Raw genomic sequence first — 15246 nt, forward strand, 5'->3', positions numbered from 1 at the left:
GCCCCTCTCCCTGGCAGCTGTGTGGTGATTTGTCAGCAGCCCCAAAGGGAGCTCTTGATCAGCTATTGAACTATGCTGAGAATAATAATCCTCTTAGCTTTTCCCTCTGGACTTGCATGTGGCTTTTAGAATGATTTTTAAAGTGCTTATCCTGCTGTGTGTTGCAAAATGGAACATTGTTGTGTGTATGTGTTTGTGTGTGCATTGAGGGGGTGGGGGGTATCTTGTTCTTCTTAAATCCCACACAGGTGTTGGTGGAAGACAGGGTGTATACTGTCATTAACAGTCAAATTTCATCTTACTTTATATCTAGTCTTTAATTAACTATGCTTCTCAAACCTACGGCCATCCACATTGCAGCCCAGCACTCTAACCCCTGAGCTACTCAAACTCATTATCTTCCACACTGCAGCTGAGCACTCTAACCACTGAGCTACTCAAACCCACTAACTTCCGCATTGCAGCTAAGCACTCTAACCACTGCTACTCAAACCCACTACCTTCCACACTACAGCCTAGCACTCTAACTACTGAGCTACTCAAAATCACTACCTTACACACTGCTGCACAGCACACAAGACGACGTAGTGCTATCTGAAGTCATTTCAGGAAAGTGTTGCAGGTGTCCTGTGTTTTCTCATTAAATATCTTTGGGCAGCGGTGGATAATATTGTCATTGAAATTGCAGCTTCAAGAAGTGACCTGTAATCCCCTCAGATATTAAATGCTGAGCAGTAAATCTGCATTGCACTAAAAGCACTGCGTTTCAGCTTTATTGCAGATTTGTTCAGTGGTTTTTCTCTCTCTCTCTCTCGGAGGCGGAGAGAGAGCGAGAGGGAGCCTCTGTGTTTTTTTTTCCTCCTTATGAACATAATAGCAATAAAAGTGTGCTGTAAAAAGGGTTGAATGCGCTGAGGCTGATCGGAGCTATCCTCGGGGTGACAGAACGCACTGGAATGATGTGAATTATACGTGTCATTAAAACTGATTGTGGGCACTCGAGATAACAAATGGAAGGATAATTTCCAAATGGCTGTTAACAGCCCAGGCTTTTAACGACTCCATTACTGTGGAGCAGAGACACTCCGTGCCTAGGTGCTTATTTTATTAGCACTTTTTATTTTCTTCTTTTCTTTTATGGAACTAGTAATACCATGCAAGGATTTTTTTTTTCTGCTGCTTGTTTTTTTCTATTTTAAGATGAGGGGTCTATAAGACATCAAATCACTTTGTCTGTATTTGTATGTCTGTCTCTTCATAGGACAAGAATGGCAATTTAGTGCCTGTAAAAGGTAAGAGAGTGACAGCCTGTAAAAGGTAAGAACTGAAGCCTAATGCCAGTCTGTCTGACTGTCCACACAGGCACATGGGTGGGTTTAGTACCTAAGAAATGTGTAGGACTCCAACAACTAGATCTCCTGGTCCCACGTCTTCAGCTTTAACAGCTAGAACATTATATTTAATCCTAAAAAAATGGCACAAAGTTCTTTATTTTTAAAGAAAAAAAACTTTTTTATTTACATATTTATCAAATACAAAGTATAATACATTTATTTATGACAACCCCACACATTGAGAAGACTTTAAAACTCTGCACATTTTAAAATTTAAATAAAGTCAAAATGAAATAAAGATTTTCTGTATTTCTTTTATCTGCCTCTCAGACAGCGGTCAAGCTCTTGTCCCAGGACAGTCCAGGATAGAAAAACAGAGGACAATTTTTCCTAAAGCTACAGAGGGTGCCAAACAGCTGCCCTGCCCTGATCCTTTTGACTGTACAATCCCCCAGCCGGGACAAGGTAGACTGGAGAAAGGAAGAACTTTATAACCTGCAACATTATGAGGAAAGGTCTGGATTTAATCAACACCATAGAAACACTATAGAAACACTATAGTTTTATAAGACCTGTATCTATTTAATTCAAGTCATTATTATTTTAAGTTAAACTTCTTTATTTAAAGAGACCCCTTATCGACTAAGAAATGTCTATTCTCTTTTCATTATGGCCATGGGGGAGACACACTGCCCCGTACAGCCACCTGACTGAAAATAATTTTGATTACGCCCAAAAGTCCTGAGCTGGAATAAACCTGGAGGCAGACTGATGGCATGTTCTTGAAATTACATGGTTTGGACTTTGCACAGACAGCTGTTTCAAACATGGCTGGAAGTTAAGGGGTAAAAGCATGGGATCATCCTGATTGCTGACAACACAGGTCTCGGAGACCAGTTCTGTCGAATGAATCTACAGGGAAAACACAAACGAATCAATGCAACATCGTATTGCCACTAAAAAATGCATGAATTGATAATGAATCAACTGAAGTGAAAACAATGGTCCACTTCACTGCATATCCATGTCGACATAAAGATGATTGAAGAAATTGTCGGAAATTTATGCTTTATGGTTCTCTTGCGTCTTCGTTTCAGCTGAACGAGAACCTTAGCAGCAGTTTTTAAACCTCTGGAACTTCCCTCAGCTTTCATAATACCCTAAAGCGTTGTTTTTATTTATTTTTTTATGTGTCCTTAAATCGAAAAGATTTATTTTCTAACTCAAAACCAGCAATACTACATTTAACCATAATGGAGAAGTTCTATTCTAAATCTCATTTGTGCCACCATGTATCCATTTCTGAGGCAGGGAATATTCTTTTTAAGTAAGTATTGCACTGCTTTTATTGTAGCAGCTTTACGGAGAACTAAGTAACTACAAAAAGGATAAAGGGTTGCAGTTATGTTCATTTTAAAATTGCCCAAAAAAAAAAGATCATCATCCCAGTTTTAGTGTGTTTTAATATTTGGTACTTCTATAAAGCTGCTATTATGACAGAGGTGACAGCATAAATAACATTGAATTGAAGCCTGAGAGGCTAAGCAGTTTAAGAACGGGAGAGACGAGAGCTTCTGGGAATATTTAAAGTGACTTTTTAGGACGAGTGCTATTGCTCAAAAAGTATTCTTTTTTTTAATTTTTTTTTTACAAAGCTGTGTTAGGTGCTTTGTGCTGACCTGGTCTGTTGTAACTGTCTTTCTCATCCTTGTCCTTGTTCCTTGAGTTCTACTGACATATAATATACAGTATATGTCAATAGTAACTCAGCAGCCATGCACTAAATGGTGAGAGCTCCACAAATCCTTTGGTGGATCTAGCCTTTATCAGGCCTTTACCAGGCCGGAGATACACAAGCAATTAACTGTTTTTATTATCGATTCTAGTTGACAGCAAAAAATTGACAACTGAGTTGCTGTTGCTAAATGTGCCACACGCACAATGGAAAATTGACAATTATTTTAAGCAATTTTGAGATGGTACCTGTTTGCAGTAAAGCAGCTGCTATAGTAATTGGAATCATTTTGAAAACTCGAGTGTGGACCAGCCGAGGTAAAAGACAACCTGAAGAACCTCTGGACTCGGTATTTGTCCAGAAGAAGGAAAATATCTTCAGTTTGTCTTTCACCTCCGCTGGTGATTTCCCAAAAATATTTGCTAATTCCTTATATTCGTCTTCTTTTTTTATCGCTGTCTTTATATTCGGCACATCTAACTTCCCATAAACGTGTTCCAGTATGAGAAATTGGTGGTGTACCTCCGGCCTTTTAAGTCTGTGGTGACCAGGTCAAGGAAAGGAAAGGAAAGAACACAGCAAGGCTGCATGTTTACTGAGCCCACTGTTATGGGCTGGTAATTCTCTTAAATTTTAAATACAAATAGTAACAATTTAATAAAAAAAAAGTTAAATAAAAATGTCATCTGAAACTTAAAACACATATCAGTTCCAATAAATACATAATAAGAAGAAGAAGAAGAAGAAGAAGAAGAAGAAGAAGAAGAAGAAGAAGAAGAAGAAGAAGAAGAAGAAGAAGAAGAAGAAGAAAAAAAAAGTTTTTTAAACTGAGGCTGGACAAATATCTGCAGTGTAGATAGACTGCACTTTAGCTGTCTATTATCTGTATATTTCTAGTGAGTCTAAATTGTAGTTACAATGCACACACAGTGACATTGCTATAATAATGCCAATGGTCTCAACATGGTTTCCAGTGCAGTACTGTGGTTGCAAAGTTCAGTTAAACTGAGGTTCCAGTGTAGTCACAATAATCTTAAACAACATGCACACAATGATCAAGACTTGAATTCTGCACCATACCAGAAATAGTGTTGACTTGTTTAACTAGTACCAGGCGTGGGAAGCTAACCTGCTTTCAAAGAACAGTCTATCCATCCTAGCCAGTTATTTGTCCTAGCTACCAATATACTTTCCCTGCAGTCAAACCACAGATTTATTTGTTTAATTTACAGACAGTCCTTCTTGGCTGTTAAAGTGTCAGAATCCACACCCAGGTTTTAAACGAGATGCTGCAGCTCGGCTGTTGTGCTCGTCAGGAGAATCATTTCCTAAGGAGAAAAGAAGAAGGAAACCATCCAGGTACATCTCTTTGCAACCCCCTCCCCTCTCCTTTCCTCCCTGGTCAACGCTGTCTCCTTTGCTGCACAGGGAGAGCTTGCGAGGGCCCACAGTAAAACCAGGTTTAGTTTGAACAGTGCTTCTAAAAACCTGTATTGAGATGAGTGGAGGAAATGTGATGAGCAGGTCACGGTGCTTTCAATGGGGTTGCAGTCTTCCAGTGTTGACAATCGGAGTGAGAATGTGTGGGTTCAGGGGATCCATCTACGGAGGCCCATTTTGGGTACAGGTGGGAGGGAGGGGGTTGTCATTGGTTGGATTATAAGTCTTGGTTGCATTGAAATCATGCAGTTTTTTTAATTGTTTTATTTATAAAAACAAACCAACATATTTTTTTTTTCTATTTTTTTAAGTTTTTGTTTTTGTTTCTGAGTCTGTGCAGAGGGGCGTCTCTCACACCAGTGATGTGACGGGCTGCAGCTTGCCGTTCTCGTCCGCCCAGGGCTGCAGGTTTTGCAGGGCGAACAGCGAGGAGTTGTGGATGCACAGCGGGTCCGGCTGGATGGAGTCACTCAGGGACTTCTGGAAGGCATCATGCTGCAGCTGGATCATCAATCTGTTTGCCTGCTGCCTCTCTGCCTCCCGCTCCTCCGCCGTCTGTCTCCTGGGGAGAGACACCAACACTTATTTATGTATTGTTTATTTATTTATACTGTTTTGGTGGTGCCCCCACTGGTCAACACTGCATTCAGAGGCTGTGTTCCATTTCAAAACCTCGCCCCTACACCCTACTTCCCTTCAAAGTGATCACTTCCAGGAGTGATCACTTCGAAGGGGAATAGGGCACAGTGTTTGCAAAAGTGTTTCATTTGAAACACACTTCAGCGTCATCATTCACAGCCAGGAAAAGGCGTCATCATTAATCAGCTCTGGAAATGGGTACAGACAAAAAGAAGAACGCGGGAGGTCATTGTCATTTTTGTTTGTTTATATATGTGTAAGAGAGTAGCTGTTAAATTTTGCTATGCTTAAAGTAGCTATCCATTTTAAAGCGCATGCTAATAAAACATTGACTTTTCGTGTTGTCTATAATATGCGTGCATGTGTCTTTTTCTGGGGATGGCAAAGTGTGTGTGTGCGTGTTTTTTTGTTTTTTTGGGGGGGGGGGGGGGTACTTGATTATGAGCAGAACTACAACAAAAAAAAACGAGAGCTAGTTATTATCAATTAAGTTATTTTTATTTTAATGTCCTCTGCTCTCCAGAGTCTTGGCGCTCAAAATAAAATGTGAGCGCTGAGACTGGAGAGCAGAGAAAAAATGCAGATAATTGCTGTAGCTGCAATAGCCATCGCTATATTTTTAATAATAAATGAAAATCGGAAGATGGGATCTGCAATCAGAAGGAGAGCCCACCATCGTCGTTGTGCAGGGGCATTAATGAGGTTGGCCAGAGAAGTAAGTTGTAAAGTTAATAAATTAATTAAGTCTGATTTTATGAAGTGTTTTTATTATTATTATTATTATTATTATTATTATTATTATTATTATTATTATTATTATTATTATTTATGAACCTGAGGCAGCCCTATATACAAATGTACCATGGCTTGGTACTTGTGTACCACTGGATTTTGAAAACAAGCTAATACGATATAATGTTATCCGTGTGAAAGTACAATGGTACTGTATAATATATGTATATATCCTATACCATCAATGTACAATGCTGTATTGGTACTATCATGCAGTATCACCATAATACATTAGCATTGTAGCCTACTTTTTATTTCTAAGAAAAGATGGTATCTAATTGCAACACTGTGCTGTCTCTAGTATAGTGTAGCTATATATATATATATATATATATATATATATATATATATATATATATATATATATATATATACCATTGTATTATTATGGTTGGACTGTATTATAGTACCATAATAGGTTACATTGATGGTATAGGATATATACATAAATGATACAGATGTAAATTAAACCATTGTACTTTCACACTGATACCATGTACACTGTTCCAAAAATCCAGAGATACAAGTACCATGGTACATGTTTCATAGGGGAGATAGTATCTATCCATCTAGTTTGGATCTTCACTACAAAAAATATACCAATAAATCATAAAGTAATAATCATAATAATGAGTCTTGTTATATGGTAAATAAATGATATGTATAATACTGTCTGTTAAACCAGTCGGAAGATATACATAATAAAAGTGAAATGGCAGGCGGAATTAACTCGCCTCTAAAGAGTTCAAAATGTAATTCCGATAAGTATTCCTTTTTTTAAGGGAGACTCAGCCAAGAAGGCGTCAATACCAACATACACGCTGAACAAACTACTAATTACTAATATTAACCAATACAACTGAGATATGTAAATATACATGTTGTCATTTAAGATAAACATAATAAAGTGAAAACAGTAAAAAGGCGGAGTTAACCGACGTAGAGAGAAAAATGTAATTCCAATTAAAATGATTCAAATGATTCCTTTTCTTAAGGGAGACTCGGACAAGGCGGCAGTTACCTTCTGCATTCAATAACAGCAAAGTATGCGTAAATATAAAGTATGAATATAAATATTTTAAAAAAAATTATTTAAAATTAAAACCAGAAGACAATTTAACCTAGAACATTAATTTATTTATCAAATACGAGTTATTTATATGACACAATAAACATTATAATATTGTTATATACTATATGATTGATTGTAAATATATAGATTGATTGTACACTTCGGGAACGCCCACTTGAAGGCCCCTTTGAAGGGAGCATTTTATGTTCACTACGGGTTGGAACACCCCTTAACATGGCCGCCGCCCACTTCCGCCCTTCGATCTTCACTTCGCAGGGTGCATTTTCATGAATTGGAACACAGCCAGAGTGTAAGGTAAGGATCACTCAGTTGGCAGTAGTCAAACAGTGGTATTTATATAAAAGTGATTTATCAATTAAGAACACTTTCTTAATCCCTAATAATAAAGATAGTACTAAGCTAGCTTGTCAGTTATTGCATTACTTTTATTGTTGCAATACCTTTTTCCCCACAAGGTGGCGCTTTACACAAAGTTGTGACTAGGGGTAATACAAACCAAGGGCCCTACTCTCACTTCGTTTACGCGCTATGTACACGCTGGAAGAATAATGAAGGCCATCGGGGTCAGAAACACGTTATTTAGTACACGTTCAAACATTTAGTACCCGTATTGATTTGGACCAATCAGAATACATTAAAAAAAATACGCGTTCTAAATAAATGTAAATTAACTGCTCTTTTTCTACGTAGGAGCTGGTCAATTTTTCAGACATGAAATATGATTTTAAAAATTCAAGAATAAGGAAAACTGCAAATAATTGGCGGCGAGAGATTTTCTTCTATGGTGCAAGTATAGATTTGCTAAGTGCTGCCGACTTCTTGAGACAGGCAATGTTGATCGTCTGGAAGGGTCCGCGTCTATCCATCATCTTTCACTAGACTTTACCCAATGCCAAGTCCATATACCGCCACGGGAATGGCAGATGTAAGGCGACTTTTAATTGGATAATTTATTACACGTACTATTTTCTTTAAATTCATTGGTTCTCATTTCATTTTCAGCGGTCTGATTGGCGAAATTGGTATGCATACTAATTAGAATTACAACACTTACTAAAGTCAAATGAGAACGTGTACTAAGCAAGTCGTTTTTTAACTCAATGGCCTAGAAGGGTTTCTTCCAGCGTGTAAGCCCTTCTCCTAGGGCATGACTAACGCTAAACCAATTGAGACTAGGTCTCAAAAGGAGAAATCAATAGGCTTATTCCCCCCTCGAAATTCCAACACCCCTACATCAAACACATTCCTTTGCAGTGTTGTTGGACTATGTTGGTTTTTATTAAGATTAAGACAAAGAACATGTTTTTTAATCACATATATTTGTCAACACATACTTTAATAATCTTTCTCTCAAAACGAATTAGCAGATTAGTGAAAGAGCGTAATTTGCATCACCCGCTATCAAACTCAAAAGCAACAGCAATGCTATTTATTCTGGTTTGCAGGCAGGCAAACTGCATAACGCGAGTTAACCACAGGTTAAAGTAGCACATGAGTGAAGTTGCATAGCCTATGTGAGCTAATTATATGGTATCGACTTGTGTAAATATAGATTTGTAAATATGCTTGCACTTGAATTAACAAAGCTGAACGTAAATAAGCTATTTTAAAACAGTGCATTAGAGTGAACACATGCAGTATACAGGAAAAAAAAACGAGAAAGGTTAGTTCTGTTTATACTTCCGTTGAATAATAAGAATACATCATAGCAATAAATGTCCAACGTAAAGAAGAAGAATGCATAAAGTGATGTCATATAATCTATAGTCAAAACTGCAGCAGAAGCAGTGTAAGTACTCTCCGGGCAGGGGACTGGCTGGGCTGGACAATGATTTTATTTGTAACCTGATCACCAGGCTAGTGAGATTTACAAAACGTTGTTTGTTACCCATTCTGGTCGGTTTGCCACGTCTGAGATACGTCTGAGACAAAATTGAACATCTCTTTAGAAATCCTATATTCATCCAATAGGGGACATTGGTAATATTACTGCGGTATTATTGACAACCAGTTCACAGTTTGCGTCTATCACAGTACGTATCTGGATTTATCTAACGTGTGCTCAATTTGTTGGTAGGCCTGCTGCCATACAGTGTCCTGGAAATGCATATTGAATTCCCAGACACCTCCGGGACGATCCAGGGAAAACAGGGACAGGTGGCACCCCTACATTCGGGCCCTTAAAAATAAAATACCTAAACTGTTTTACGACTGAGTCATTATTTTACCTTTGTTTAAAATCAAGCTGTCCCGACCTAATTTGTCTTGATTGTATATCACGTAGTTGTTGTGTTTTATTTTTTATTTAAACAGTGTAATTATATAAGCTCCAAATGCAAACACGTGTTTCGTGTTCTCAATGAACTTGTGGAAGCGGCGTGTGCCTTTCACACAATGTGGTTTATTTCTCTTTCCATGTTTGCACAGTCTTTTAAATGCCGGGAACATAAAGGTGAGGCTATTTATTTCCATTAAAAAAAACGACGCTTTTAAAAACCAAGCTTAATATACAATGGCTAAATGACCTGCTAATTAGAATTAGAATTAAGAATCTGAACAGCCATGTGTAACGCGTTCATTATACAACTACAAATTTAACTTTCTTCGTGATTAAATTAAATAAATAAAAAATTTAAACATCAAAATCACGTCACAGCGGCAATTACGCATAAACCGATAACAGTTCCAAAAACTCTCAAGACTATTATTAATTTATTTGGCAGACGTCTTTATTCAAGGCGATTTACAGGTATTACATGGTTACAATGCAAGCTTAATATTTAAATACAGTGTAGTTTACAGAAAGTGCATTTAAAAATGTATATTAATATTCCATTTGATAAAAGCTCATTTATTTTAAATCGTCTCAAGGCTGCTGCTGTTTTTTTTTGGAGGATTGTTTAAAGAGACAGTTGGCTATTGCAGAATGGAGTTAAATCAAATTTAAAACTGGCCTATATTGAAAACCTTTTAATCAGCAGCGACTAGTTTTAATTTGGCATATTTCATACAGGCCATGAAATGTTGTTTAATAGGTCATATGCAATTACTGTATTTCATGTAAGGTTTTGCATTGTCGTAAGACTACAACCGCTGGTGGCCAGTAAACGTCCCACTTTATTTTAAAGTAGGCTACTGGTTTAAGCGAAGGCTACAGTTTGAGTTGGGTGAAATACATTATGCCTGTCAGCCTACAGATGCCTTGACCAGACTGCACCCAGCTACCTCCAGACCCTCATCTCTCCCTACACCCCCACTCGACCTCTCCGCTCCGCCTGCACTAGAAGACTGGCTCTACCTCCGCTACGCTCCCCTGCCTCCAGAGCCCGCTCCTTCTCCACCCTTGCTCCGCAGTGATGGAATGACCTTCCTATAGATGTCAGGACTGCCCAGTCCCTGACCACATTCCGGCGCCTCCTTAAGACTCACCTCTTCAAACAGCACCTGTAGAACTCCTCTGTTTGTATCCTGGGACACTATCACCCTTCATTTAAATGTGCTTTATTTTGCTCTTATCTGCCCCCGATTTTACTGCATTTAATCCTGTACTTCAGAATACTGTAATCTGCCAAGTGTTTAACCTGTAGTATTTTGTATTTAATCATATCCTGATGTAACTATCACTATTTAATCATATCCTGATGTAACTATCACTATTATCTGCTGTATTATTGAATTGTGTTTTGTCACACTTGTACTTTGCTTGAACAAAAGTTATTGTATTTCTTGCTCTTATTGTATTACTTGTATTGTAACACTTGAAATGTATTTGCTTACGATTGTAAGTCGCCCTGGATAAGGGCGTCTGCTAAGAAATAAATAATAATAATAATAATAATAATAATAATAATAATAATAATAATAATAATAATAATAATAATAAAAAGTAGGACCATAGGCCTACGGTCCCATTATTTACAATATTCTACATTTCCATATTTCAATAGTGGGTGCTGTAGTTTTTCAAGAAATCCATTCTTCATCTTCATTTAATCTTTTCATAACCAGCAAGTCCTCGCTGAGTGTCTGAGTGCGAAGTGTAACTGGCAACAGAAGGGGATTTTGCAGTTTTGCCCAGTTTAGAAATTATACTTTTTGGACAGCTGATTCTTTCCTTTTGAACTATATAATCAATTTTATTCAACCTTTATTTATAATATACATATTTAGCTCGTATTAACTCGTATTAATTTCTCGATAGTTTTTTTTGTGTGTGTGTGTGTGTATATTTTAAAAATTGGATATAAATAATTTTCAAGTTCCCATAGAATAACAATTTTCGCAAGAGCCTATTTAATTACAACATGGAACAAACGTATTTTAATCATGGTTTGGAAAGCCGTTTTAACGGGCAAATCCATTCAAAAAGAAAAAAAGGAAAATAAATCGGTCGGTTTTTTTTGTTTGTTTTTTACTTCTACAGGAAAAGTGATTTGTGTTCATAAAAGTGGTCTTAGGAATGTTTCAGATCTATCAAAACAACAAGAACCAGCCTGGTAGGCTATAGTGATGTTGGTAAAGAGGTATTTTAGTTATCTCTCTTCTTTCAGCAGTCAGCAGCTGTAGCCTACATTGATACTTTACTCTCGACTCTGGTTATTCATAGAGCTAAATATGTTATTTAAATGGACTTGCCTTCAAACAGCCTGTTTCAATCTCTTTACAAGACCAGTTTTATTTTCTAGTTTTATTTTTCAAAATGCATCTTGCAAAATATAATAGGCCTATTTATTTCAACACAGGCAAACATTTAATTGGATCCATGTGAACGAAGTTCAAATCCACAGCTCATCTTTTTCGCTCGGAATGGGACAGTTGGGAACCTGAAGTCTTCAATAATAAACACGTAGCAGCTGTTCCACTGCTAACGACTCATCGCCCCGGGTCACTGGAGTGAATGAATTGGAGAAGGCGAGACCTAAACATGACCATCTGTTGCAGGTGAGCCCAGGTTAGCCTGGTTCTGTGTGCCCGGGAGAAGAGCAGAGTGGTTCTGTGTGCGCGCGAGAAGAGCAGCCTTCTCACATCTGTGCTTTAGACCCGAGGAGATGCACAGCTTCCCACATGAACTTAGATGATGACACTTAAGCCTTCGATGTAAATTAATTACCAAGAACAATAGGAGCGTTTGCTAAAACGATGGTAAAATCACCATGCAGTCCATGGTCTACTCGAAATAGCCACGGTTTTTTTTAGATTTGATTCCACTTTTATACCCATTTTGTTAGAAAAAAAGTATTGCATTTATGTAGGCCGTAGTGATAATTCGCAAAGTAATTGTATTTGCTTTCAGCCTACCTTACAAATATTGCTGCTTTGTTGTAAAGACCTGCAGCATGTGCACCCGATACGCAAATAGGGTGGCATGTGCGCTATGCAATCGAAGATGGACCCTAATAACGAAACGAAACCAAAATAAAACATATATCGTTCAACTGAAATCTGCAGGATCTTGATCATGGCATTTCTCTACACTGTAACACTTTCCGTGTCATATTTCCGTGAGACGGAAAAAAAACAGGAAAACAAAGCCTTATTGATTTTCACCCAGGCTAGACAATTCACAACCGGTAACACGCTCTTGTCTATTTTTATACTATTATCTAAAATGGATTATTGACCAGCTGTTTACAGTTGGACACATTATTGCATTTCTGCGCTGCATGTGCTACAAAACACATATTCCCATGTAGTTTCTACAAAGCATTGTCACGTGTCTAACAGGTATAGGCGTTTTCAACAGTTTAAATGGTGTCTTAAATACACCAGGTCGGCTATTGTAGAATATTTATTTACCTATATTGTTTTTTAATTGGACGTTATGTAAAACATTTTTTTAATATATATAACTAATTATTTATTTGTTTTAATAAATATTAAAAACATGTCAAATAGGAAGAAGTGTTGAAATATAATTCCCGAGAACGACATATAGCTATTTAAACAGTACCAGGAAGGAATATTAATATGGAGCTCGCCTGGTATTTGACTGGTGTGATACTGACAACTTTTTTTTTTTTTTTTTTTAAAGCATACACGGGGACACGGTCTTTGCTAAATGGACACATTAACTTGCATTAAACCAACACACAGGTCTAATACATAAATAAACAGATCGATCAACGAGCAGGGCATACACAGCAGCAATTATTGAAGTCACAAAAGCGCATTTTTAACCCGTCTCTACACAATGTTTTTCATTTTTACATTCTACGTTTAACAGTTTATTATTATTATTATTATTATTATTATTATTATTATTATTATTATTATTATTATTTTGCGTCACTCACCTCCATTTCGTCCTTCTGTTCTGAAACCATGTTTTAACCTGCGCGTCGGTCATTTTGAGGGACTTGGCAAGCGCCGCCCTCTCGGCCGAGGCCAGGTACTTCTGCCGATGGAAGCGCTTTTCCAACTCGCAGATCTGCACCCGGGAGAACGAGGTCCGCGGTTTCTTTCTCTTGGGTGGGGTCCGGTTCTGATAGGGATGTCCGATCCGCCGGGACACAGTGAAGGGCGTTAGAGCCGCTGCAAAGTGGGAAGAGACAGATAGGATGCTAGAATTAAATTAAAAAAAATAAATAAAATATATACAAATATGTAGTAGTGGTGATGATATACATGATATGATAAATGTACTGAGACAAAACGTTAATACTTAGACGTATAGTCTAATAACACAAACTAATTTGGATGTATTTATACATTGTCCAGGCCTGCTATTGGTAGCATTCTGTACTGGTTTTGTTTCTTTTGCCAATGTCGACTTTTTTCTGTCTTGGTCACTGCATATTGCTTCCAGGTATTTGTCTCCACTCCATGAATTACAACTAAGAGGAAAGCGGTGTTTATTATCGTCTGTCACCTCTCCCACATATTTGTGTTTCGCCTCCTCAAATGGTCACGACCAAGGAATTTTGCCAAGAAGTCTGGAGAAGAAAATACGTCATCCTCGTGGATAACCCACATATATAAAATTCTATATATCGCCTTGAAATAGTTCCGCTACGACATTTTAATGAAACGACACGATTATTAGTTAATACAAATTAATGATACGGTAATTAATATTTTAATGTATTAATTATTGTTTTAATTTATTCATTACTGCTTCAACATTCTTCTTTGCGACGGGTGAATTGTGAACCAGTTCATTTAAATGCTTGTTTTTTAGACCCTAAAATTAAACAAACAAACAAATAAATAAATAAATAAATAAAGAAATAAAGAAATAAATAAATATAACTGCCATTATTCAGAGTGAAGCGATCGACGAGCTTGCTTCAGATTAAGACTTTCAAATCCAGTCCCGTCACCTGCACGTCTGATTCATCTTGATGTTTGGATAAAAGTCACACGAAATCATTTCTAAAACTTGTCAGTTTACATAAACACGGTGAATTAAATAGCTCTGTACCTTATAGTCATGTCACGACGCCCTTATGTGTAGTAAGTTTAACATAAAATACCTGAACCAGTATAGTGTAAAAAAAAAATAATTAAAAACTGAAAAATAGTATGGACTCGTTTAAAATGTGAAATGTTAAGAGGAATGTGTTTAGCAGTTGATTCAAAGGCGAAGGTGGGCTGTTTTACACTATATGACAACTATTTCATTTTAAAGCGTGACATTAAAACACAAATTCAACTTTGTTTTATAAATAGAACATTGCATTGTAAATGTTGTTTAGTTTCGAAACATGTCTTAAAATCATCTTGCATGTAATCAGAACAGTCAAACGTGTCACCTGGATGCATATACCTGTCTGTCTCGTGTTCAGAAGAAATATGTGTTTGTACTGTGGTACGCATTTTAAACGTGTGATCACCTTCCTTACGTCTGAAAAGGTTTAGTTTAAGAGCGTCTAAACGTTCATATGTTTATTAATGTAACATTGTACATTGTACATTGTGTCTACAGAATGTAAGTCACGCCAGTGTTGAAAATGTTTGAGCTGTGACATACGGTTTGCATAAGTGTAGGCTATTCTCTGGGCATTTTGTTATGATGTCTGTAGAGGACTAATTCTGTACATTAATCCTGTCTGATCAGATATCGCACACACCAAGCAAGACAACATTGGAATGTGAACTTCCCCAGTGTGTGTGTGTGTGTGTGTGTGTGTAAGAAGGGGTACCGGTTTTTTTGGGGGGGGGTTAGCAAAAGGTTTAAATGACCTTTCGGACAAAAGCCCTTCTGCTGTGTAGAA

General features: G+C 37.3%; 1 protein-coding gene across 1 annotated transcript in view; it reads right to left on the reverse strand.

The window, feature by feature from the left end:
• Nucleotides 1–1474: 1474 nt before the first annotated feature.
• The window catches only part of LOC117413021 (T-cell leukemia homeobox protein 3-like), a 16346-nt gene continuing 2574 nt past the window's right edge, over nucleotides 1475–15246 (reverse strand). The window contains exons 2-3 of the mRNA XM_034021717.3: nucleotides 13327–13564; nucleotides 1475–5071 (exon numbers count right to left, since the gene is read on the reverse strand). Of these exons, the coding sequence (XP_033877608.2) occupies nucleotides 4861–5071; nucleotides 13327–13564 (449 nt within the window). The 3' untranslated portion in view covers nucleotides 1475–4860. The remainder of the gene's footprint in view (nucleotides 5072–13326; nucleotides 13565–15246) is intronic.

Source organism: Acipenser ruthenus, chromosome 23 (genome assembly GCF_902713425.1).
Source record: "Acipenser ruthenus chromosome 23, fAciRut3.2 maternal haplotype, whole genome shotgun sequence".
Classification (NCBI taxonomy): Eukaryota; Metazoa; Chordata; class Actinopteri; order Acipenseriformes; family Acipenseridae; genus Acipenser; species Acipenser ruthenus.